The sequence below is a fragment of the Trichogramma pretiosum genome, unplaced genomic scaffold (genome assembly GCF_000599845.2).
Source record: "Trichogramma pretiosum strain Unisexual culture from Peru unplaced genomic scaffold, Tpre_2.0 scaffold2, whole genome shotgun sequence".
In the NCBI taxonomy this organism is placed as follows: Eukaryota; Metazoa; Arthropoda; class Insecta; order Hymenoptera; family Trichogrammatidae; genus Trichogramma; species Trichogramma pretiosum.
In genome coordinates, this window is record NW_019641687.1 from 116,246 (window position 1) to 140,842 (window position 24,597).

The following is a 24,597-nucleotide window of genomic DNA, read 5'->3' on the forward strand; positions in this document are numbered from 1 at the left end:
ACCCACGGAGTCCGTGAATTCAATCGATACGGCCTGTATCGAGAGTTCGCAGAGACTGCCAACTTCAAATCATTTGCGCCTGGAAGCGAAGGCAGCGAGGCACGCAAAATACACGTCTGTATAAGCTACTTTTACATCAGAGACAAATTCTCGCGATACGTCCGCAAAGAAAGTTAAACGCTCGATCTCCATTGTGAGTTAGTTTTTTAGACTGATCCCACAAGGATCATCGCAATCCGGCATAGTTTTCGGTGTTTTCGCTTTTAAAGGCGATTATCTCGCCGCTGATTTAGCTGCCAAGTGCCAACGAGAAAAGCCCAATAGCTCAACCCGGTAAGCATCTCGATATATTTGTGTATCTATGTATATTCGTCCAAACAAATATGTCATAGACCGGCGCGACCAAACACAACTCCGAAAACTCAACTATCTGGCGAGGCTCGAAAAGCCGTTAAAAGCCGTTACATTGGGAACGGCGGATCGGGCCCCGCGACCTCGGCTTCGCGCGAATTTGATAAACACCGCGTTGAAGCGTGCATCCGACTCACATCCTGCATGCCTCTATACATATATAAAACGCAATGATATATACCGTCGTCTGGGAGTTAGCTCTTGAGCGAAATTCCACGCTCTATTTTCTCGCCCATCGCGCCTGCCTCTCTTTCGCCGTTTCTCCTCGCATCGTGCTTCCGTTCTTTTTTGTTCATTATTTTGATGCCGCAGTTTTCGCCAACTAGTTGCTCACGAACCTGCAGACCATTACAATTTATAGTGATTGTTGGAGTACCGAAATATATTTTTGAAAGTAATTTGTGACTCGTAGTCAGGTATATGAACGATCTACTCCTACGCCTCAATATTTGCATATTTCACTATCTACGATTACCTTTTACGGTTATTTCATTAGTCATTACTCAAAATTTCGATTATTTCGCTAATCTACCAAAGATTTGTAAATTTAACGTTAATGTTACATATTGTAAGTGTTGTTCTTAATACTTAAATTAAATTGTCTCCAAACAAAACACGTTGGAGGTCATTTTGATTCTACTCCTGCTTCTTATTATTTATTTATTCATTCATCTATAAGTAACTATTTAAGTTTGTAACATATAAAACTTGCATTACAAATTTTTAACTTATTTCTTTACAGTGACAATGGCTGTCAATGTGTACGCAACCAATGTGACAACTGAAAATTTGAGTCGGCATGATATGCTTGCTTGGGTTAATGATTGCCTTCAATCAGCTTTTACCAAGATTGAAGAGCTGTGCACTGGTGCCGCATACTGCCAGTTCATGGACATGTTATTCCCAAATTCAGTACCTTTGAAAAGAGTCAAGTTCAAGACTAATCTTGAACATGAATACATTCAAAATTTTAAATTACTTCAAGCTGGTTTCAAAAAAACGAATGTTGACAAGGTAATAAAAACTACTATAAAAAAAAATTTTTAATTATAAGTAATCGCAAAACTTAAAATGACAAGTAGACATTATGCATTATGTTGTTTTCTATCTCCAACAATAAAATATGCTATAACGTGAGTCCTACCAAAATGACATAGGTAATACCAGTGGATAAACTTATTAAGGGACGTTTTCAAGACAACTTTGAGTTTCTGCAATGGTTTAAGAAATTTTTTGACGCTAACTATGACGGACGTGAATATGAGGCTTTTGAAGCTCGAGGATATATTCCTTTGGGTTCTGGAATTGATAACCCACATAGCTACTCCAATAGTCAGTTGGTGCAGAAACAAGCTCCACCTAAGCAAATTCAACAGAGAAATCCAATACCTCGACATCAAATGAGTACATGGATATTTCTAATTTCAACCCCCTTTTTTTAAATTTGTGCACTGCCTGGCGCATGACATCTTATAGATGCTGAAATTATCAATTTCTTCAATAGCATTCTGTACACTCCTATAAAATCAGTTTTCACTTCGTTAAATTTTTCACATGAACAGCACTTCAAAACACATTATACACTGAGCAACATTTTTTGCAACACAAGTTTAAAGCATATGTCAGAGCATGTGCTCTGTATTATTCAATGTAAATATTAGTTGCAAAATTTTATAAAATTTTACAGGTTTAGAAGTAAATATTATTAGCTTGATATTATGGTTTAAATTCATAATTGGTACAATTATTTTCATTTAGTAGAACTATCATAATATTCTAAAATGGAATAACAATTCTGCTTCCATGTATGTTACATTGATAGATGTGATAAAAATGCCACTGTAAAATAACCCTTAGCTCAAATTATTTTATTCAGTGTTCTTTAAGCAGTAACAGTATTGCATTTGAGCCAATATAAAAGAGAAATTCTTTATTTTTATATACATTTATTTGCATAATTTTTCAGTTTTTTTTATTTTGATGTACTTTACCCTGCAATCTTTCACCTGTCATTTACAGATTGTACCTATCGATAAATTGGTGAAAGGCAGGTTCCAAGACAACTTTGAGTTTTTACAATGGTTCAAGAAATTTTTTGATGCAAACTATTCAGGAACAGATGTTTATGATGCTCTTGCTATGAGAGGGGGTGAACCATTAGGCAGTGGTGGCAATAATGTACCACGAGGTGGTGGAATGGTAAAACGAACTGCCCCAGTGCCATCAAAACCAGCTGCTAGGATGGGTACAGTCAAAAAAATTTTTTTTCTGTTGTTTTTCGCTCAATACCAAGTATCTTAATAATTGAAGTAAATGCTTTTCTAAAAAAATCAAAATATGTCCAAAAGATTTGTCTTTTGGATAATGTTCTGAAAAGATTAATAAATCTGCATTGTTGACTCAATTTTGCTTAAAAATTGTTGATAACACAAAATAATCAATACTCTGGTAAAATAGATTTTTATTGCATTCAAAAATAAACATAAATTACAAATTTTACATTAAAATCAAAATTTGAAATCATCACATATTCTTGAGAAAAAACTCTGATAATAGTTATTAATCCTATTATATATGATTTTAACTTAGGCGAAGGATATACAACTTCTATCAATTTACCTGCAAAAAATGTTCAAAGATCTTGTAATTATTATATTTAATATTCAGAATCCAAATTTAATTTATGATTTTAATTTTTCTTCCAATATGCATGTACTTACATCCACTCATTTTTTCTCAAAATTATAATGCACGAAAAAGCGTGTTGCTTCAGATTGCATGTTTGGTTTGACTTTTTATTATTGAATAAAATTTTGACACATTTTATTCTCACAACTTAGCACAATTTTTTCACTGCTATAAGAATTGCCATGTATTATGTGTTATAGGTAGCAGTGTAATAAAGAAATGTACAATTATTTTAATTACAAATTATATATTTCAATTAAACAGTTAACAAAGCTCCAGCATCTAGAGTTGGAATACCAAAAACTGGAGGAATGGGAGTTCGAGGAGACACAGGAAAAATTGAAGAACTTAACAGTCAGGTAATTATACTGAATTCATTTGTAGTTGTGATTATTATTAAATTGCTTATAATTATTTTTAGATAATGGACCTTAAAGTAACTGTTGATGGGTTGGAGAAAGAAAGAGATTTCTACTTTGGAAAGCTGAGAGACATTGAAGTTATGTGCCAAGAATCTGATAATAGTGAAACTCCTCCAATTATTCATAAAATTTTAGAAGTTTTGTATGCTACTGAGGTAATGATGGATTATGTACTTTGATAATTTTATAATTTAAGTGGAAACAGAAGCTGAACTATTTTTTAAATTTATTTTTCAGGATGGTTTTGCACCTCCAGATGAAGTTGAAGGAGATGAGCAAGATGATGATAAGTACTAATAACCAATCTGAGTTAAAATGTGAAATCGAAATATGAAGTAAAAGCTGTCTAATGTCACATTTGACAAAAAGCATTACTAAACTTCTTTATACAACTTGTTGAATGGTTGCACATTTCTTTGTTTCGTTATATTTTCATATGATTCGGTAAATTATGTTTGCGATGTATTTATTATCAATCTTTTGAAAGTTGTATTTCAATTTTGTTACACAACAAACAGATCCAATGAACAAAAATTGTTAGGCGCATTATTGAATTTTGTGTCGCTGCCTTGAAGTGAAATTGTACTCATCTGTGAATGTGGTTGTGAGTCTGTTTTCTTTTACTTTGATTTACATTCAAGTAAGAATAGTCCTTTTTTTAACAGTTTGTGTTTAAACTATTCATATTGTATTGTATAAAATAAATATTATTAATACGGTTGCATCTATTTTTTATTCTCATGTTAATTTTAATGAATGTGATTAGATTCGAATGAGACCTTATAAAAGATTGTGTGAAAAAATTGCGGAAAAATTGAGCACTTTCATTAGGACAATGTATTTTATACTGTTTTTACATAAATCAAAAGTTGATTAGGTATCATAAAAAAATGAGTCAAAGTAATTTAATCCTTTTCTCACAATTAATACCAATTTTAATTACTAATTATTTTCTAAAATTTTAAATTGAAAAAGTGTTATTGATAAAATTTCATCATACAAAAGTGTAACAAGTAATTTTCCATTAACTAAATCTCAATATATGGCCTTTATATCATAATAATGCATGACCAATTATTTACTTGTAAAATGAGAATTTATCTTGTACAGAAGTTGAGAGTATTTTAAAAAGTTGATCATTATTGAATATATTGTAATTGTAAAAATGAACTCTTACAGAAAAATGTAACAAAAAATACTCGCATGAAATTAAAGGAAAATTGATAAATTCTGAAATAGCATCTGTATTAGCCTAATGTATTTACATGTACATGGTGTTGTAATTAAAAACTATTCAAGTAACGTACCAGCTTTAGAAGTAATAAATCATAATTAAAATGAGAATAAATGAACTTTTTAAACAGGTTGGTAGAAGATCAATTTTCGTTTTATTTATTTCAAAACGCTCTGACGGAATTGAACGTTGGGAGTATGTGAATGAATCGTTTAAATAATGAGATACTTGACGTTATGAAAAAGCGCAAAAGTTAGTATATAATGCTATGAAACTTGAAATTTTAACGATGTAACTAATGTTTAATAAAACTAATCTTTGAAAATGATGCATTAATTCAGTTCAAACGAAAATAAGCTCGTTTCATCCTCCTCTAAAAAATAATCAAACTAAAGATTTAATCCAAGACTCGTATGAAGAAACTGTTGGATCGTATTCTAAGAATATGAATAAGTATATAATGGAGTTCGAAATTGCCGAGGGTCCGCGAAAAAAGAGAGGAAGACATGGGTGACTAACGGCCAAAAGGTAAGAACGAAGGGGAGAAATTGTCGGGCATCGTGCGCTGCATGCGTCTGCGGCATGTGCAATATGCGAAGAGGGGAAGTTTCGGCGCGAAAATCACGAGGCAGTTGGTGGCAGTCGGCGCATACTCTGCAATAATAGGTTCTCGCTCGCTGTGAATCGGGGAGTGCGTCTTGTGCGTGTGGCTGCTGCGGGTACAATACACAGTGCTCATGCCGGCTAGCGAGTTCGCTCCAGCCGCAGTAAGTGTGATAGATTTTATTTATTGTAACAATTAAAAAACGCGCGAATTTGTCGCTCCGAAAGTCACGGGTCTCGCGAATTGCGAAAGGCGCGCGAAGACGATCGGCAAAAAGAAACGTTTGTAACTCGTAATAAGGTTTATCGTTGGCGAAACGCAATTGTAAGACAAAACACGAGTGTCGAGGGAGCTAGAAGGAGAGAGAGGCGAGCATCAGAGGCGAGCTCTCCTCTTATCTTTGGCGTGTGGCGATTTCGCCGTTTTTCTCTCTTGGCCGCAGTAAACAGCATTGCTCGCGCTCTCGGGGCATCTAAAATGCTATGTGCGAGCCTCGGAGCGCGCGGCTTATTATAAGCGCTTGCCAGTCGATCGCTAGCGCGGCCCGATTGCTGCAAGTCGACAGCTGCACACGCACACGTATACTGTATACATATTTATACACACACGCACACACAATATCATAATACAGAAGCAGCAAGTGACTGCAACGGCGGCCCCATCTCCCAGACTTGTATAGATCACGCGTGCGGTGCGTACATCGAGTCCAATTGTTGCCGCTAAAAGTCTGCAGTAGCAGCAACCGCGGGGGAGGATTTTAGTATAGTGAGCGAGCTGCCAAAGGACCATTGCTCGCGACGACTGTGCTCGCTATAAACCAAGGTATTTGTCTGTTACGTTGAGCGCGGCTCTCTTTCTCGCTTTCTTTCTTTCTTATCAATTCTCAATTGCTTGCGTGACGACAACTCAAACTGCGAGTGCAAATTTAATGTTCGATCGATCAAGCTTGAGCTCGCGCTGCTGACTACACATTGGCTCAATCGGCTTTGAAAAATAAGCAATCAAGTGATTCTTCATACAGGCGCACTTCTCGACAGGTATATTACCTATGTAACTCTCTCGAGTCGCACGTGTCAATCCGTACCGCTGCAACCCCATTTTCAGCCGAATTCCTGTGCTTTTCATTCAAACATGTCGCGAGCGCCGCATTCTCACCTGTACCTATCTTACGCGTTTCGCCGTTGAGTCAGTTCACAGTTCGAGTGGCGAATACGCGTTCCGATAGATCAATTATATCGTTATTTATGGAAATTGAAATTAGCGATCGTCGAGTGCGCGCACGACTGCCTACAATATCTTACGGTATCGAATTTAATGTACGCGAGCCTACGTAGGTATACACATACGTGTGTGCGAGAGAAAGATATTCGATTGTCTCTGATATACAAGCGAAGTATAATATTGTTTACCTCGATTATGCGTGTACGTATAATGTCTTCGCGATTTGAGCTATCCGATCGAGCGTGCAAATGTCTCGTGGCGACTGTTTATAATATATCGAGGTGTGTGTTTTCATACGCGACGTTGGATCTCGGCTCGATCGCCCTTGAGCGATTCGATCGAGTATCGCTTTTATCCAAATATATAATCGTTGCGGGCGTCCGTCTGTATGTGCGTACGCGTGGCCAATCGGTAGCAGCAGTTTGAATTTCCGACGCCTAAACGTACATGCAAAATTGTTTATATTTACTATTTAACGCTGCGTCCGAAGAAGCGTCGTTGCGTTACATTTTTCTCGCAGGGATCTCGCAGATCGCAGACGTTAAAAAATTACTTGAGCTTTGACCCCTCTCGGGTGCCGCGCACGCAACGCAGTGCAGCCAGATCTTCAATGTATAGTTATACTTTTTTTTTAATACAGAAAAAAAGAAAATAAGAAAAAGAAATAAAATCACCAAGTGAAGACGAGTCGGCGCGTTGCATAATTACAACACAGCCATCTTATCGCCGCGGAGTAATATTAAGACACATTCGCGTATTCAAGAAAGTTTTAATTTTTAATTGCTTTGACTACGACGAGAACAAGTGTATAAATTGTAACACAAGCAATACTATACGTATGCCAGATATAGTTGACAATGTCGCACACTAGGGAAAAATTGATTTTAAATAACGTTAATCATCTGCTAATGATTTATATCGTACAATTACTGGATGATGAAAAAAATGTCTCTGATATATATTTATGTTACAAGGTTTATTATTTATATTATTTTTTTCCGACACGTGCTCGCTATTGTTAAGCAATCTTCGAGCAATTTGCTCAATACAGAAGTCAGATTTTTCATTGTGATATTCGATTGGTAAAAGGATTCTCGACGCCCAAAACGTCGAGACGGGCGACCGCATAATGATTCAAAGCCGTCGTCTTCGATTCGTACGATAAGAGGCGAGTTTATCTTTCGACTAAACTGCTGCATCGGTATTATTTTAATAATAACTCGAATTAAAATTTGACGTAATCTCGGCGTCTCTCGTCAACATAATGCATATATATCGCGCCTCTGCACGTACTCGTCCACTGTGTCTAGTGCACACAATTATAAACATTCGTAATTTAACAGGCAGCTGACATTGATTCCCGATGCTGCTAATTATAATTCGCGATAAACGCGGGCTGCATTTGTTACTGCTTTTGAGATGGAGTCAAGAGAGATCGATTCAAAGGATCCTAGGAATTTCGATAAAATATAGTCGCGTGGTCAAAAAGTTGTGCACGATAAACAAATCTATTATGCCTCGTGACAAATCTTCATTGTCTGCCTCGCTTCTGTATTACGTCTGCGTACGTCTATGTACGTTTACACATATGCAACTGAGCACGCAGATAGAGGCCGATCTTCGTACGTATACCGATTCGCCGCATTTCCACTGACAGCAGTATCGTCCAGAACTTTTTCCATTCGCTCTGCGTCAATTTCTCCGCTGCGAAATATGGCAGCCGTCGATGGCAAAATAATTACAAAAATGTATCAATTCGGAGAGAGCCGCTTGGCTCATCTTTTTCTTTACTGCTTCGTTTTGCATATGCACGCTTATAATTACACATTATCATCCGCTCCGCGATGATGTTTACCGTTTCGTCGCTATCGTCGTTATTTTCCTTTTATACCAATACCTCAATATTCGAGACAATCGTCGTATGTGCATCCGTAAAGGCACTATCTTGCCGAGCTTATTTTAAAAAGTATATCAGTTTTAATTATTAATGAAACTCGACGACTTTTTGATGAGTAATTTTTCGTTGAAAACTGGTTGACGCAATATTAGTTAAAAGATTCGGTACGGCTTGCAAAATAAGTATCCTAATTTTAATTGATTAAGTTGAAGGGCTCGCGATACCACTGCGTCACAAGGCGAAATTTTCATGGCATTTACAAGGGTTTAGAAAGAGTAATGCTTTCGACGCTTGAGTAAACGTTTAAATGGATGCAATAATCGTAATAATTACGAGAAATAAATAGATTTTTGTTAAGTGTGGATGCGGATATCAACAGTTCATCTCGCGTTAGAACAATTGCACGATTCACTTAATTATCTTTGATTTGACGAGCTCAAATTAATCCGCATAATGGAAATAATAATGTAATGTAATGTCAGTTTAAATTGTTGTCATTACGGAACGCGCAAACTCGTACATGGATTGATGCATCGTAACGATTGATACCACGAGGTCGTGCTGCTTTCCCGATACCGATAATCGACGAGTGCCCCTTATCCCTCGGAACCATTATTATACTATACTTATTTATAAACTGCAATGTAATGCCTGGACAAAGTACACCGTCATTGGCCAGCATATGCGAGTAAGAAGCTCCGTTTTTCGAGCTTCATTTTTTATCCAATTTATTACAACTGTCAGAAAACGATGTCGTTTAGTTTTACACTAACTTAAAAAATATATCCTATATAATAACAATTATGTAATCAAATTTTTTAAACAATAGGAGAACTTCTACGAAGATGGTGAACGTGGAAAGTATAAGCAGTTTAATTTCGTCAGGAGTCGATTCGGCCGCACAGATGTCTATAGGACAAGCAATTCTAAAGGCCATCGACAAGGTTTTGTGGACCATTGAAAAGTCGGTACAGTGGAGTTTACCGTCGACAGACGTCCGTATGGGTGAGTAATTATTCTTCATGATCGAAAAAATCGATTTCATTCCAAAGCCTGTAACTCATCGCCACTTGTTCAATATTCCAGAAGTCAACGGTAAACCATCCAGCGAAGTTGATTTCGTCAGACCGCTTCCTTGGATCTTGTTTTTGCCCACTCTAATTTTTTTGCGAGTCGTCAGGATTAGCATTAATCTGACAGCATCAGTTTTGGGATATCCAAAAGTAGAACCTATCGACATGGTAACTCTTCATCTATTCAATCAGCATTTCCTATATGTATAATGAAAATTAATTTATTAACAATATTCATTGTTTCGTAGATTCAAGTCTTGCAAAAAAGCCGCAAACGTATCCAAGCTATCAAATCAACTGGCATGAAAAATATGAAATTAAATAAAGGATCCACTACTAAGGTAAATAGTTATATTTTTTAGATGCAAACAAATTAATTATTTTCATAAATTTTACGATTTGTGCAATCAAAATGTTTAATCGCTGAAATTTCGTTGAATTTTTTTTTTCTCAACTTAGTAGAACTTATATTTGTTTCTATTCCTTTCTTGTTATTTTAACAAACTTTAACACTAACTTGTACTACTAACAGACTCTACAAGTTTTGCATGAAAACCTATAAAACTTAGCGACAGCGAAAATAGATTGAGTCAAAATAATTGATTGTATTAAAAATAAGTGACGGTGTATAAGCTGAGAGTTTATTCGAATAAACTTTGAAAAGATCAATTTCACGCGATTTTTATCTTACACGGATAAAAAACAAATTAAAGAAAAACTCGATAAATTCGTACGGTGATGGTGGGTGTAGGACGAACCGATGACTGTGAGAGAAGCTAGTAAGAGCCTGGCTAAGTCCTTAAGATTGACTTTATCCACCCTATCTTGCTTGGACTCCGGAACTAAGATGCCTCCATCGCCGCCCCCGACTAAAATTCGAGTCTCTAATTTTTTTGACTCGGTAAGTTCTTCTTTCCACATTTTCTTAACAATCTTCATTTTCATTCAACATCCCAATCATCTATCGTTTTTAATTCTATATGTTCGACACAATACTCCTCCATCTCCACAATTTTATTTTAAAATTTGCTGTTAACGTAATTTTATGCTCATCTTCATGAAAAAATTCTATTCATGTATTTCAAAATATGAAATCACTATAGTGCTGAACCGTTTCAAAAATGTAATATTACTCTAGTAGGTGTTCGAAATTCATGGATATAATTTTCAAATAATATAAGACTAAACAATTATTTTAACTTAATGTTTAATTCAAAGTTCATTCTTCTAGGTTTCATCAGAAGCTGAAGAAAAACCTGAAGTTGAAGTCACAAGCTCAGCAGTAAATGATAGCAAAAGGAAGTTTTCTGATATGTGTTCAGACGATTCAGTGGATGAAACTGACGAATCTGACGATGAAGCTGTATTAGATGATGAACTCAACGGAGTAGCAGTTAGTCATTAGATCATATTTAATATTTTATTATTTGTGCTTAACTTGAAAAAATTTCGTTCGTGTATTTGGGAAATTGAAATGAAATGCAGTCTCTGAATAATAAAAAAACTATCGTGATGTTTACCATGTATCACGTTGAAAAAAATCATCTGTTCTTGACGTTCGAAATTTATGGATAAGCTTGAAAAAAATACTAAAATGGGTTTTTCAAATGTTCTCATTTTAAACCTGTTAATTTTAGGTTTTACCAAAAGCTGAAGAAAAAGTTGATATTGAAGTTACAAGTACTGCAGAAATAAATAATAAAAGCAATAATCTGTCTGATATTAGCTCAGAGAATTCGATGGAAGAATCAGACGATTCAGGAGAGGAACATTTAGATAAAAACCATAAAGTTACCAATATTAATTTCCCGTGTGGACGAGAAATTGAGTTCTACAACCTTGAAAGAGGGGCTGGAGGCGCTGAAGGATGAGTTTTTTGAAGATCCAATGATGTTTTACCTTCAAAGATAGATGTGTAAATTTAAAGTTATTATAAGCGCATTTAAACAATCGACGATTTTTTCATGCCATCATGTTTTGTAAGCACATGTACTTATTATGATCAATAATCGCATTCTCAGCAAGTAATGTGTGATTATTTAACAATCATTTTTTAGTGATTTTGATTTAAACTAATGTATAGTTGACTCGTTTTTCTTAATTTGTTATTCAATGTCTATTCCAATACGTATATTTTAAAATTGTAATAAAATTGAATATTTTCGTAATAAAACATGATTTTTTTTATTTTACAACTCTCTAACCAAAATAAATTCCTTCCAAAAAATATCGATCCTTGAAATAATGATATGAAAATGTATCATTACCATACCCATCGTTTATTTTATGTAGTTTATATGCGAAATTGGTTTTATCATACCAAAAACTAAATATTTATCATGTTACTGAAAATTATATTTAAAGTTTTAAAACTTCAAAAGATATGATTATTCATTAAAAATTGGCTGTCATATTTAAACACAGTCAATGCATTTCAAACTTTGCAATAATTATTAAAGATTTGAATTGAAATTTAATAATTCAAATAAATTATAAGACTTGAAAATCATTGTTGAAGGCTACATTATTTTTTATTACAAAGTGGATTATAAGTCAAAGTTATGCTCTATTTCCTTACTTCAGCACTACCTTTGTTACTAAGAGGAATTAGCCCTTTTTTAATCATTTATTAATGAATTTTTATAAATAAAACCATTTTTTAAATATTTATATAAGTATTCTTTTATTGACCAAGTTGTTTTTTCTCGCAGAAGATGTTGGTCACTAACACGGTCAAACAATCCGAAATCAACAACGAGTTTGCAAAACCCCTGGGGTCAATGGATATTGACGAAAAAAATAATCAGGAGTTCGCAGAATCAAACAATGAACTTATATCGCAAAAGGAAATTAATGGCAGCAGAAATCAAAAGATCCCTGTTAAAGCTATTAATAATTCGTCCACTAACAGTAATTCTATTAATTCTAAAAAACCTGAAAGTAGTAAGTTATTGATGGGTCACATTAATTTTGATAATTACTAAATGATCAAATTAATAATTGTATATTTCTTGGTTTATAGAAAATCACTTCAGTTCTGTTGAAAATGAATTCGATTACAACAATCAGAGACATGAAAAATTCGATCAAAATAATGGTGAGTTGATAAGCTCATGAGTATTAATATTGATTTTTTATCAAAATCGTGGCTTACGTCGAAATAATATTTTACAAATATTATTTTCAGATAAAAGTGTACCTGAAGTAGGTTTAAGTGATAAGCACGTATCTGATCAAAAATCCAGTGTACCAAATGCTACTCACAATAAGCAAAATAATAAAAATAAAATCAAGTATAATCGAAAAAAAAAATAATAAGATCATAAATTTATATTTGATACTGAAAATTTAGAAGAGAAATGACTAGCGATTATTACTGTACAATTTAGTGATAATGTAAAATGATAATTGTACAAATCTGTAAATTCGATTTTTCTCTTCAATTCTACTAATGAATTTCCTGAACTGAAATGAATCATAAAATTTGATTTTATGGATTTGTTGGCGTTGCAATAAACTACGTACTATATTTTTATATTAATTAATGTAAATCAGTTAAAATTTGAATTAATCAATTCACGAAAATGCTTAAAGCATATGTTATTCGATTGCCCGAATAACTCCAAGTAAGTTGAAAGTCAGTACATGAGTTATAACTCATTGGTTTGGAAATAAAGTAGTATGTAATCATTCCATTAATATATAATTTATTAAACTGAGAATACATATAATTTTAAGTTATGAAACTTATTTATAAGTCCAATTTTTCGTGACACACTTGAGTGATTAAATAATGTGCATAAATATTTTTTGCAATCAAACTTAAGAAGTGAAAAATAATTATAAAAATACTATCCTTGTAGAATATTTATTTAATAATCAAAAATGTATGTTAACATAGCACAGAAAATGTTTTTTTCATAGGTCAAGTGCACGTAGCCATTATCTGTTAATGGTCTATCCTATCACATTTTATACAATTTATGTATTTTAAATAATGTAATTTTCAAAAGATAATTATTTATCTGCAATTATTTATTTACTTTATCTTTCACTTACTGCGATCCATTTTTCCAAAACAGTTTAAACACAGTAATTTTTTTGTTTACTCATTACTGTTTTTACGCCTTACCAACTACTAACATTTCATTTTTTTTTACACTTTTTTTATTTTTAAATTTTTTTTATTCATTTTTAAAATTTTACAGTCTGTTGATCTTGTCAACACTAAGAGCGCATTTATTAACAAAAACTCTCACATGTTAATTGATTGGGAATTATCTGATAGGGGATATCCAATTGTTAGTTAATGGATTTTGTTAGATTATGTAATTTTTCGAATTAAATGTTCTGTGCAATTGCAACAATAACTCAATGATATTAATGTTAAAAATACGAAATCATAATAGCTTTACGAATAGAATAATATCAACTATGCAAATATAAATATTGGTTTTTTATGGCTTCCTGCTTTACATTGATGTCAAAAGGTTGTATTAGCTAACTAGTTCATCAGTTTTTTCTTTTTAAGTGCTGTTTCATATTCTTAAATATCTTAAACATATTATAATAATACTTAATACACTTTTGAACTGATTACTGAAGCAAAAATTACAATCCGTTATAATGAAATTTGTCCAAACTTCAAGTAAAAAAATGAGTGACACATAAGATGAACAATTTTTTCTAGTTGATGCCAGTAACCAGTTTTAAGTACAGCACAGCCATTTCAGCAGGTCCAATAAATTGAAAAGAGAATAGTTTAAAAATTAAGGTTGCATGTATCATGCATTCAAACTTTTTCAAGTAATCATAAATACATATATAAACTACATACTAATGATCATTAATAATGCTTTTAAAGCCAGTTAAATAATTGAACACAAACTTCAGATGATATTGCTATTAATAATTATAATATACGCACTTTAAACAATAATAAGTTGCATTTTAACATTTTATATACAGTTTAAACCCAATCTGCCACCTAATTAACACGGAGATTTGTCGATAATAAATTTCCTTAAACATCAGTAGTTTTGTCAAGTCTTGATGATAATAGACAATGTTCAAAACCACTAAATACTTTAGAAATACGAGGGACAAGCTTTTGTGAGCATTTTATTTCTGACGAGATAAATTTTAATATTGTATTTAGAGAATGAATTGATTTTAAAATAGCTAATCTTACATGACTCTATTTCATCTGGCAATCACCTGCATTCAAGTTACATCTCTAAATTTTAACGCTTAGGTTTCCGTTGTTATTATTAAAAACTGCGAGAATGAAAAATATGTGCGTTTAAAAAACTGAATGTTAAGATTTTTATAGTTAACTTTTCTAAACAAATAATTAATCGGAATGTTATCTTTAGCTCATTCTTAAAAAATTCTGCAGCTTGGAATAATATTAGTAACGGCCCCAAAGTTTGTTTTTAGTACAAAAATAAATTTGAGTACTAAAAAGAAAAATTATAAACCATGATAAGTTGTCTTCATCCAATGAATAAGAATAGTGTTTTCAATTTTAAATGAATACATATGGATCGATCGGTCTGGATGATCATGATTAAAACCTGAAAAATACAATGATACTATGAGTGATTGATTCATCATAAATTTTACAAATAAAAGCTATGAATAGATTAAAGAAAAACTAAAAAGTAATGATGAACTACCTATGCGTTAAATTTAAGAGATGTTTGGCTTGCAGCGTGGTGATTACTCAATGGCATAGAGCATATAGAGATTGCCAGAATCGCTACCCGGTGGTACCAGCTGATGGTCTGGAGGCAGTACCGAGAAGCCCAAAAACATGAAGGTACGAACCAGCATCGCTAAATTGTCAGACAAACGATAATGTTTAGAATCTAGCATGGTGTTGTCGTTGTCAGCGTTGGAATTGACAACTTGATCGGCCTTGTCGAACAAGGCGATATCGACGCCAAAAAATCGGTCAATACCTCGATCAGAGCGGTCCTTGCGCAGGCACAACACGATGTTGGTGCAGTGCAGTGTCTCCTCGGCGTATTCGAGAAGAGACACGAAGCCTTCCTTCGAGCCCTCGGGAAGCAGACAGCTTGGGACGCGGATATACATGCAGCCGCGCCATACCACTGTCTCCCATTCCACCGAGGTGCTCTCGGTCAGTTGCAGATTAAAGGTCAAGCGCAGCGATTCGTTGGTCTTCAATGCTTTCAGCAATTCATCCTCCTGTGGAGAGCCACAAAAAAAAACACATATTATCGTTGTTTTTTGGCAACGTTGGTATTGCACACATTCTGAATCAGGCATGTTCCAGATTGAACGAGTTTATGCAAGCTCGGCTAGTAGTCGAGCTTGTAAAATGTTTTCAAGTGGTGTCAATTTATGATGGAGACTGCACTCGACTCAACGCGAGGAAGATTATTTTACATACGAACAAATCCAAGACCGAGTCAACGAAAGAGACTTTTGTTGGATTACAAAAAGAGCAAAAATGTCAACTTACTTGTACAATATGTGAGCTCACAGAGAGCTGACTCTGCTTGTTCCCCACGCCGCGGCTCTCTGTGTTGACTGTAGAAACAGACAATGCGGCATGGGGCGCATCAGGACCACCACAGAGGCCCCACACCCAGCGTTATACAGTAGTGCTGCATGGCCCTGGATCCTTCTTCGAAGGCCTCGTCGACGCACTTGCTGTTCATTTCGCTGCAACGAGAAAAAAGGATAAAACGGATTAGACGGTGATCTAATTAAGCGAGCTATTTTTTCCTCTCGAGATTATAGTTACGGAGGAGTCGATAATTCAAGTAGTCAAGCTCCACGTCGCGAAACGCGCGTCAACAATATAAGCCCGCGCGTCCAATTATTCGCGACGCACGACAAATTCTCGGCAAAGCAACAACGGTTTCGTGCCAAAACACAACATCGTCATCGCTGATGCTGCTGGTAGTGGTATATGTTATAGCGCTGTACTTTCTTTGCATACGCAGGTGTACATTTGCAACGCATTAATCGCTCGTTCAAATCTCTCGTACGATTCACCATCCATGTGTTTACACAGCTAATGGGAGCTACAATGCATGGCAAGGTAGGTAAGGCCTTTTTGTCCCCTCCCACGCAAACGCAACTGCACGTACTCAATCATTCGATCGATACAGATCCGTATGGGCAAACGACTGCAGATAACTGTTAAAAGCACTATCTCGTCTTGCCAAACACATCGAGAGGCTTGTTTTTTTACCTCAAATAAGGAGCCATAACTTTCATCAATTGTTTGCAATCGAACACTTCCGTAAAAAACCAGAGGGTCGTCGCGCACTCGACGTCCGACACAACACACAAAACCGACCAACGAGTTTTCCTCTCTTTCGCGTACAAAAGTCAACGAAAGTATACGGTAATGTATAAAAGTGTAAAAGTATGTGAAAAACGTATGTGCAAAGTTGACAGAGCGAGCAGAGAAATGCCCGTGAAGGGGCTAGAAATCGAGTCGATCGCCACGCGCACGGTAAGCCGATTGACCAGCGACTGCGGGAGACTCGCGCGATTTTATATGTAATTATTAAAGCTTCTCTGCCCGCGCCGATATTGTACTACAACTGCGGAGATCCTAACTTTATATTATACCTATTCCTCTCGTCAACAGAAGGAGAGACGGAGCTGCGAGAACAAGAGCGAGCCTCGCATATTACATGTAAGAAAGACAGAGAGAGCAAGAGTGCGAGAACTGCAAAGAGAACAAAGCGAGGTGGGAGAAGCATAAGGAACGTCATGCGCGCTAAACGGGCGTTTCGCCAAATAAGTGCTTCATTTATATATTTTTGTATATTTTTGCGTTGGAAATCTCAATCGATTACATGCGTATTAATTGCCCACGTGCATACAATTGTTTGGTTTCTAGCCCGATTCAACAACTCTGTAAATCACCTTCGTTTGACGGGCATTTCACAAATCTTAACTCCCGCGCGAGCGAGCAGCTGCAAAATAATAATATTGCATTTATTGTCAATCTTGCAGCCAAATTTAAGTTTTTGAGCTATATCCGACGCCCAACGACGTGTGTTTTGACTTGCACAGCTCATTTCTCGCACGCTGACACTTGTTATAGCAAGTCTGGTGGAATATTTTGATAGTGCAGCAATTTAATCCAATTAATCGTCTAGCGGAAAGACGTACAGCCAAGCGGATGGCTGACGCAGATGGAAATTAAGTGTATGGGGGTTGCAATGGAATTGTTTTCATGATGTATTTATCGTTTAATAATACGACCACACCACGTCGCTGAAAGAATTATGGAGAAAACGTCGTAAAGATTAGGTGCATGCGCAATTTGTGTATCTTCTTCGAGTAATACTCTTGAGCAGTGAGTGCATCAATACGGTGAATGAAAAATGCAACCCATAAATTACTCGCGAGTGTGCACGATTATCGCGATTGTTGGTATCGATTTTTTACGAAAAAAAAAGTTAATGAGAACACTCGAGAGCAAATACGCGAACGCTACCAGTGCATTTATTTATTTTTTATTTTCGCGCAGTTTAGCGCGTAAAGTAGTTGCGCTTCGACGATAAAAACATTGTGTGTATTTATACATTGAACTGCACTACAATGACTCGGGTAAACGTTGTTCTTTGATAAACGATAATAAACAAGAAAAATAAGAAACGAGTATAGATAAACTTGAATCACCAGTCGATCTAATCGGTAAAAGAAGCAGAATAATTATGAGACAGCTACCGTTTGGCCACAGTAATTTAGTCTCACTAAAAATTGAACAAAAGAAAGCTTTCTAATTCTAACTTGACTTTCATTGGCAGCGACAGTTGTTATATATTATGTAACATTTTGCTAGCTTCCAGCAAAGGTCAAAGTCAAAGCGAGCAACATGTACGTGTAAAATTAAATTTAGAACAAAGAGAGCCGCGGTGCGACACACGTAATAGAGGACCACGACACTCTAGGGCATAGATACAGCAGTGCACCTTGTTTTTGTGGAGAGTCCGACGAGGAAGCCCCGCGGATACACCGAGTTACAAAATGAAGCTTATCCCAGCGCGCCGTGTAAAAAAAAGTACTGTATAATACGCGAACGCGACGCAGCTTTTGTATGATGAAATGAATTATGAAAAATATGTCATATTATTACGTTGGACGATGCCAAATGAGCAATGAACTCGCCTGTACTTTTATGCCTTCCATCGGCGCGCAATTCGCGACACCAATCATTGTTGTACTACATTGCGTAACTTTTATGACTTTACTGCGTTAAATCTACGTTAAGCTATCCGAGGACGCGCGCAGCCTGATCAATTAAACTAACGAGCGAAATTCAAAAGTCAAGTTAGCAAAGAGAGAGAGAGAGAGATTATAATCGAGTTAAAAGAAAAATTTATGAAGCTCGCGCGCGCTCATTTATATAATTTCAACGTTGATTAAATGAAACTTCGTATCGAGTAAATCCATCTATAATCCATTTGAAATATTTCATTATTTTCAGCAACACAAGATAACAAATTGACGCGAGTGTGGCGCGAGTCGTCTCCTCATTAGGCAACGTATACGCAGTTACCAGACAGGATTTACAAATTTGTTTAAACCCTGCTGAGGATGCATTTCTTTTGAATTACTGTGCTGTTGACATGAAAATAGCATATGCGCAGAATTTACTTCTAAAACATGAGACTCGTGCTAAAATCATTTTTAAAAGAAGCGCTAGGGCTTGAAATTGTTTTTCTGGTCAAATTCAACTTTTTACGGGAGGTTTTCTCTTAGAATTAACTTTTGGCATAAGTAAGCTTTTGTTCAGAAAACACCTAATTTAATTAACAAAATTGTTACTTTCACGTTTAGAGTGTCATATGTAATATTTAATAATCGCGATATCCCTCGACATTACTGCTACACATACGCATCGCTCATTACTCGGAACTCGGAGCAGACGGAATTCAATATTTTGTTTTGCTGATCATTATCATACGGGCTATATGTTTATTTTTTTGCTCCGTTCTATTATAACGCTACATGCGCTACGTATAGCGAAGCTTTCGTCAATACTTTCGTCGATATAATTGATAGCAATAAAAAAACGTCTTCCTCGATGATACGCGAGCATTTCAATATAGCCTATTGATGTTTCGTTACAAATTATAAAATTGTCTGACTATTAAGAGCACGTCGAAAGACGAAAGTCGCGCTGGTTATTGCATGTCTTATCATCGAGTACGGCATGGCGTATAACGCGTTCAAGTTATTCGATATATATGACGAGGGGCACACAATTGAAATCTAATACGATAAATTTCGCATAAAGGCGCGTGTGTGTACAATTATACAAATAAAAATTTAACGATGAGTCGTTGTTATAATGTATAAAAATATATAACTGCCGTATCAGTAGTGGTCGTCAGGCAGCTATGACGAATGACTAAGATACGCCACCGCTCGAATTCACGTAAATGAAACTACATCATTACTTCAATACCGGGAAATTTTTAATGAGACATAGAAAATACCAATTGATCTGCGGTACACTAGTTATAAATTAATTCGGTAATAAGCAAAAAAAATAAATACTGCGTAGTAAGGATTTTCTGCGTGTATAAGATACACGACAATAATAACGATGCTACGAGGGTAGGCACAGATATCGCCCCTACTTCACTGCAATCACCTTTTTGGCTTCTTGTCGAAATAATTTAAACCTACACTGCGTATCGTTTCGATGGCTACATAAGACGTGTATTCTCATTGCACTAGACATGGTGCCTTGTTCTGATACCAATGTCAAGATGCCCTTTAAAAATGACCGACAAGCTTCGGGACATGCATAAAACGCACTGGATTCTTTCCGTATGCTACACGGACATTATGCCAAAATTGAGAAATTCCAGAGTGCATGTCAAGAATATGCAAAGGAATTCCGAACTCTGGTCAGCTGACGCGTGCCGAATCGCAACGATCGCAATGCGACGTTTTCACGATGGACGCGAAAGTAAAACAAAAGCAAAAGTAGGTACAACGTCGACGAGCAGACATTTCCGCCCGAAGAAACGGCACGTCGTTGCCTCGAACCCATGCTCCGATGTTTCTCGCATTCACGCGAAAATATCCGTCTCTCTCTGTCGCATGTGTATGCGAGGCAGATATGTATATATATATCGGACGGTCGCACACACGCGCGCTCTACATATCCAATGGCAATACACACACATTCGAGTAAGAAAAGTAAGCAGCTGATTTTGCATTTTATATATATCCAGCGCGTATCTTGGTTCAAGGCAGAAAACCCCAAAAACAAACAACGCCCGATGAATTAACTTATCGAGCGCTCCGTTTTTCTCTCTTCCTCCGTAGCTCCACATTAGAGCACGTGTATTATATACGGCGACGAAATGTGGCGCAGGTGACACACGCATGTACGCCTGTATAAAAGAGCCTGGCCGAGCTGTGCGAGTGCGACGTACAGCACGATGCATATACGGGCGAATTACATGTAGACGGGCAACAGCAGGCCGCTTTGGAGATGCAAATGCGCAAAATGGCGACGACTGCGGCCGATATCTCTCGGCCTGCAGTACGGCGATTCAAGAGAGAGAAGAAAGAAAGTGTATACATAACGCTAGCCTATGCTACCTACACCAGTCGCAAAGTACACGGACACACGCATACACACACACACGTGCACGAGATGAAAGAGAGTACAGGCAATGCGTGCGCATGGCAGTAGTTGAAACCATTTTCTGCCTGCTGAGTGCTGTTTCGAGCAAGTTTACCTACACATGCAACCTCGGTATAACTATATACCCAATTGTGTACATACATAGGTATAGTAAGCGATACAAGTATAGCTTATACACAGCTACTAGACTGTCGAACTGTCTACGACCAATATTACGTCGCGACAATAACACACCGATATTTTTCACATCTATACAATCGATATACAGTACGTAGGCTATGATTTGCCGTGTTCGAGCGGTCGATCGGACGTTTATCAGAGAAATTTCAATTGTCCAACGTATAATGGACGAGACAAAGAGAAAGAGAGACGGACAGCGCGATAAGCTCAAATGTATTAAATGTATATTAATGGTTCACTTACCAATGGCTGGACATTAACACGCTTTGCTGCTTTTTACTTAACTCCGTACTTAATATCAAATTAGGATTCATGGTGTTTCTTTTTTCGTAAAATCTTGACGGCTTTATTGTCAACTGCTCGCGAGGGCAATAAACACTGACTGAAATGTCGGATATGTAACTGAGAATTGAAGCTCAAGTAGCTATATGCCTATAGCTGCTCTGCGTACTTGTTATGGGAGTAACAAGCTAGACGGTACTGTACTGCTATTCGTGAGTCGTGACTCGGGAAGCCAGCGGCAGCAGCAGCTTTTATCGAAAGACCAAAACTGCGTGTTGCGCGCGCCTCTCACTCGCCCCGTCGGCGCTCGTTCGTGTTTGAATGTGTGCGCGCGCGATGCCTATACGTGTGTGCGTTCGGCGTTGGCTTTTGCTTTGTGGGCTTTTGTGCGTTGCCGTTTAATAAACGCCAAGCGCAAATTTAACCGTCGAGCGACAGCGGACGCCCAAGAGATGGAAAACTTTGCTGCTTTGGGTCGTCTGTCATGATAATAATAAGAGTGGATAGGTCCATGCTGCACGATTTCAGGCTACGATGTTGCGATTTGTTGCGAGTGTCCAATGATGACGCGCGCAAGTCCATAATACGCCGAGCGTCGTCGTATCTTCGTTATCGGTCCATACGACGTCGTACGACGTATGTTGTATACGACGACGGCCCATCATCAGCTGAGTCACGCTTGCGCTTTCGCACGTATTCGCAAGCATAGCGACGGCGGCGACATTCGTCGTTGCGACTCGCTTCTTCGCAACTTTGTCCTTGATTTCATAGCAAAAACTAATAACGATTCAGCTAGGCAGTCTAATTCCGTGCCGACCCTGTCGCGTTCACGAATGTATCCGCCCGCCTCCGTAGTCAACGTTTTTTCAAACGTTTGCTTTCAAAATAAAGCTTTTTTCACTCTTATAGGATAAATCAAATAATTTTTTTCTATTCAACGAAATGCCTACTAATACTTGCAGGATTTTCTTCCTTAGGCGAATTACTGATCAGTACAGGTATTAGTATAATGCATTCGAAAATTAATCTGATGAAACTTTTTTGAGTAAATTCTTCAAAATGATAAACCAATGAACTCGCGTGCAACACTTGAAAAGTTGAAACTCTATAAACATAGGTGAAACTTGAAAAATTCGCAATTTTTCCTTGGGCTTATCGATTCGATCACGTGCCACTTATCTCGCATTTTATATGTCAAATAAGACATCGATCGAACCTATTGAACAGCTCGTACTGCAATCATATTATAGGGATCCCAACAAACTCTACAAGTTCTCCTATTTTTTTATTCATCGAAAGCATGTTTTCGGCGATACTTGGTCGAACAATGAAAAAATTGTTAAATATCAGCGTGTTTTTATACGTGCAGCAGTGGTCGTTTCTCACTCGGAGCTATTACTTACGTGCATTACTGCTCGCGCTCCAATCTGCGTATGGGTCATATGATATAGATACGGATAAAAATTGATTGTTTATACGGCGTCGGGTAATTCTAGTAGCGCTACTTACGTAGATAACGAAAGAAGCTCCGCTTGGCAGGCTTGTTTCATATTTTTTTATCTTAATGAAAGTGTATACGAGCCTGAGCTCAATACGGCCAACTGCGAGCGCGATGACAAATAGTCGTGATATACCCCCGATTAATAGAGCCGAGATATATTCATATTGAAGCCAATACTCTACGTGATTTTCATGTATTTTTTTTTTAACGGTGGTAAAAAACTTTTATCACGTTGCAAAAAAATCTTTGTTCGTAAGCACGATGACTCGGACTTAATATTACGGCAAATGTGCAGTTGCCTATATATCCAATATTACATGAATCACGACTGGAATACATATTACAATTATAATAAAAATAAACATGCTGTAAATTTAGTGCGAGATTTTTTTTATTTCAAAGGAATGATGCGGAGTTGGATTACGTGCCCGCGCGCGTCGCAACCAGTTTTCGATGCACATTCTATTGAGCTGTATAGTAATTTTCCATTGTGACGCCGAGTGTCGTTGATTTCTTCAATAGCAACGACACAGTGAAAACGAAATTAACAAGACAACCGACTTGCGGACTTACCGTGTATGCCGAGTATTTATAATCGAGGAGCAAATAATGCAGTCCTCACATGAGTTTTAAAATTAGAATTTCCACATTATCGTCGACGATGCAATTGCAGCTCGCTGCGATCTTACTCGTGCGAGCTTATCCTCTAATTACCATTGACACGAAATACTTTTTCAGAGACACGATTATCAAACGCTCGTCGTATGACATTTTCTTCTATACAATAACGAATGTTTCAATTGAACAAGATCAAATTGTTAAACGCACTTGAAAAATAATTAGGTAAAAATTCAACTCATTGACATCGTCGGCTTATACTTAACGGTTTTTTTACCTTGGAAAATTGCACAATTCTGGAAAAATAAACAGTTATAAAATTTGAATGCTGCCGTGTGTCATTTTTCTCACACACTATTGCTCTTCCTCACTACAAACAGCGATCGATACATTTATATTTTTCTTACAGCTGAGTTCACGTACCATAGGTATATTCATTGATCCTCGTAGACTTAGTTTGTTTTTTTTTTTTTTCAAGTTCGAAAAACACGCCAAATATCGAGGTTTATTGTAGCGGAATTGCGTCATACAGGCAGCAGAGTAGATAATTCTTTTGTCTCAAAAGATTTATTAGCGATTATAAAATGTCCAATTGATGTGTATGTGCACACTGTATACGGCAAACTATATGCAATTGCCATCAATTTGTGTCTGCGACTTCAACAGGCGAAATTTTATAGACTAGATGTTTTTAAACTTTCAACGATTTCGTTTCACCTGATCAACTGCTTGTTTAGTTGACTTTGAATTTACTGAAAGTTACAAAAACTTAACATTCATGGAAATGAACAAGTTTCAGTA

The 24,597-nt window shown here is 36.4% G+C and overlaps 3 protein-coding genes across 6 annotated transcripts; 2 read left to right on the forward strand and 1 right to left on the reverse strand.

Moving 5' to 3' along the window:
• The first annotated feature begins 64 nt into the window (after positions 1 to 64).
• Positions 65 to 4,256, forward strand: LOC106655169 (microtubule-associated protein RP/EB family member 1). Its single transcript, XM_014375395.2, has 6 exons — positions 65 to 333; positions 1,154 to 1,425; positions 2,431 to 2,656; positions 3,364 to 3,458; positions 3,521 to 3,676; positions 3,759 to 4,256. The coding sequence occupies exons 2-6, from the start codon at positions 1,159 to 1,161 to the stop codon at positions 3,816 to 3,818; spliced, it is 804 nt and encodes a 267-aa protein (XP_014230881.1). The 5' UTR covers positions 65 to 333; positions 1,154 to 1,158; the 3' UTR covers positions 3,819 to 4,256.
• Positions 4,257 to 5,004: 748 nt separating this feature from the next.
• LOC106655168 (GATA zinc finger domain-containing protein 14-like) lies at positions 5,005 to 13,144 on the forward strand. Of its 4 annotated transcripts, none has more exons than XM_014375391.2 (7): positions 5,005 to 5,522; positions 9,307 to 9,482; positions 9,564 to 9,718; positions 9,799 to 9,891; positions 10,302 to 10,451; positions 10,782 to 10,943; positions 11,188 to 11,723. In XM_014375391.2, exons 2-7 carry the CDS (start codon positions 9,323 to 9,325, stop codon positions 11,419 to 11,421), a joined length of 954 nt encoding a protein of 317 aa, XP_014230877.1. In that variant the 5' UTR covers positions 5,005 to 5,522; positions 9,307 to 9,322; the 3' UTR covers positions 11,422 to 11,723. The 4 variants fall into 4 exon arrangements, with proteins under 4 accessions (XP_014230877.1, XP_014230876.1, XP_014230879.1 ...); XM_014375390.2 differs by lacking the exon at positions 5,005 to 5,522 and adding an exon at positions 5,547 to 6,181; XM_014375393.2 differs by lacking the exons at positions 5,005 to 5,522; positions 10,302 to 10,451; positions 10,782 to 10,943; positions 11,188 to 11,723 and adding exons at positions 5,548 to 6,181; positions 12,262 to 12,493; positions 12,573 to 12,647; positions 12,738 to 13,144.
• A 96-nt stretch (positions 13,145 to 13,240) lies between these two features.
• On the reverse strand, positions 13,241 to 16,172 carry LOC106655170 (ornithine decarboxylase antizyme 1; the record flags this gene model as incomplete). Its single annotated transcript, XM_014375396.1, has 4 exons — positions 13,241 to 15,126; positions 15,229 to 15,387; positions 15,514 to 15,763; positions 16,041 to 16,172. Coding segments are annotated over 3 exons (498 nt in total), but the record flags the coding sequence as incomplete, so codon positions are not given.
• Between the last annotated feature and the right edge of the window lie 8,425 nt (positions 16,173 to 24,597).

Excerpts from the sequence above, each read along its gene's own strand:
- LOC106655169 (XM_014375395.2), top strand. The coding sequence starts at position 1,159 with ATGGCTGTCAATGTGTACGCAACCAATGTGACAACTGAAAATTTGAGT. Across the intron at positions 3,459-3,520 it reads TTGAAGAACTTAACAGTCAG|ATAATGGACCTTAAAGTAAC; the intron begins GTAATTATACTG and ends AATTATTTTTAG. Across the intron at positions 3,677-3,758 it reads AAGTTTTGTATGCTACTGAG|GATGGTTTTGCACCTCCAGA; the intron begins GTAATGATGGAT and ends TTTATTTTTCAG.
- LOC106655168 (XM_014375391.2), top strand. The coding sequence starts at position 9,323 with ATGGTGAACGTGGAAAGTATAAGCAGTTTAATTTCGTCAGGAGTCGAT. Across the intron at positions 9,483-9,563 it reads GTCGACAGACGTCCGTATGG|AAGTCAACGGTAAACCATCC; the intron begins GTGAGTAATTAT and ends TCAATATTCCAG. Across the intron at positions 10,452-10,781 it reads TCTCTAATTTTTTTGACTCG|GTTTCATCAGAAGCTGAAGA; the intron begins GTAAGTTCTTCT and ends TCATTCTTCTAG.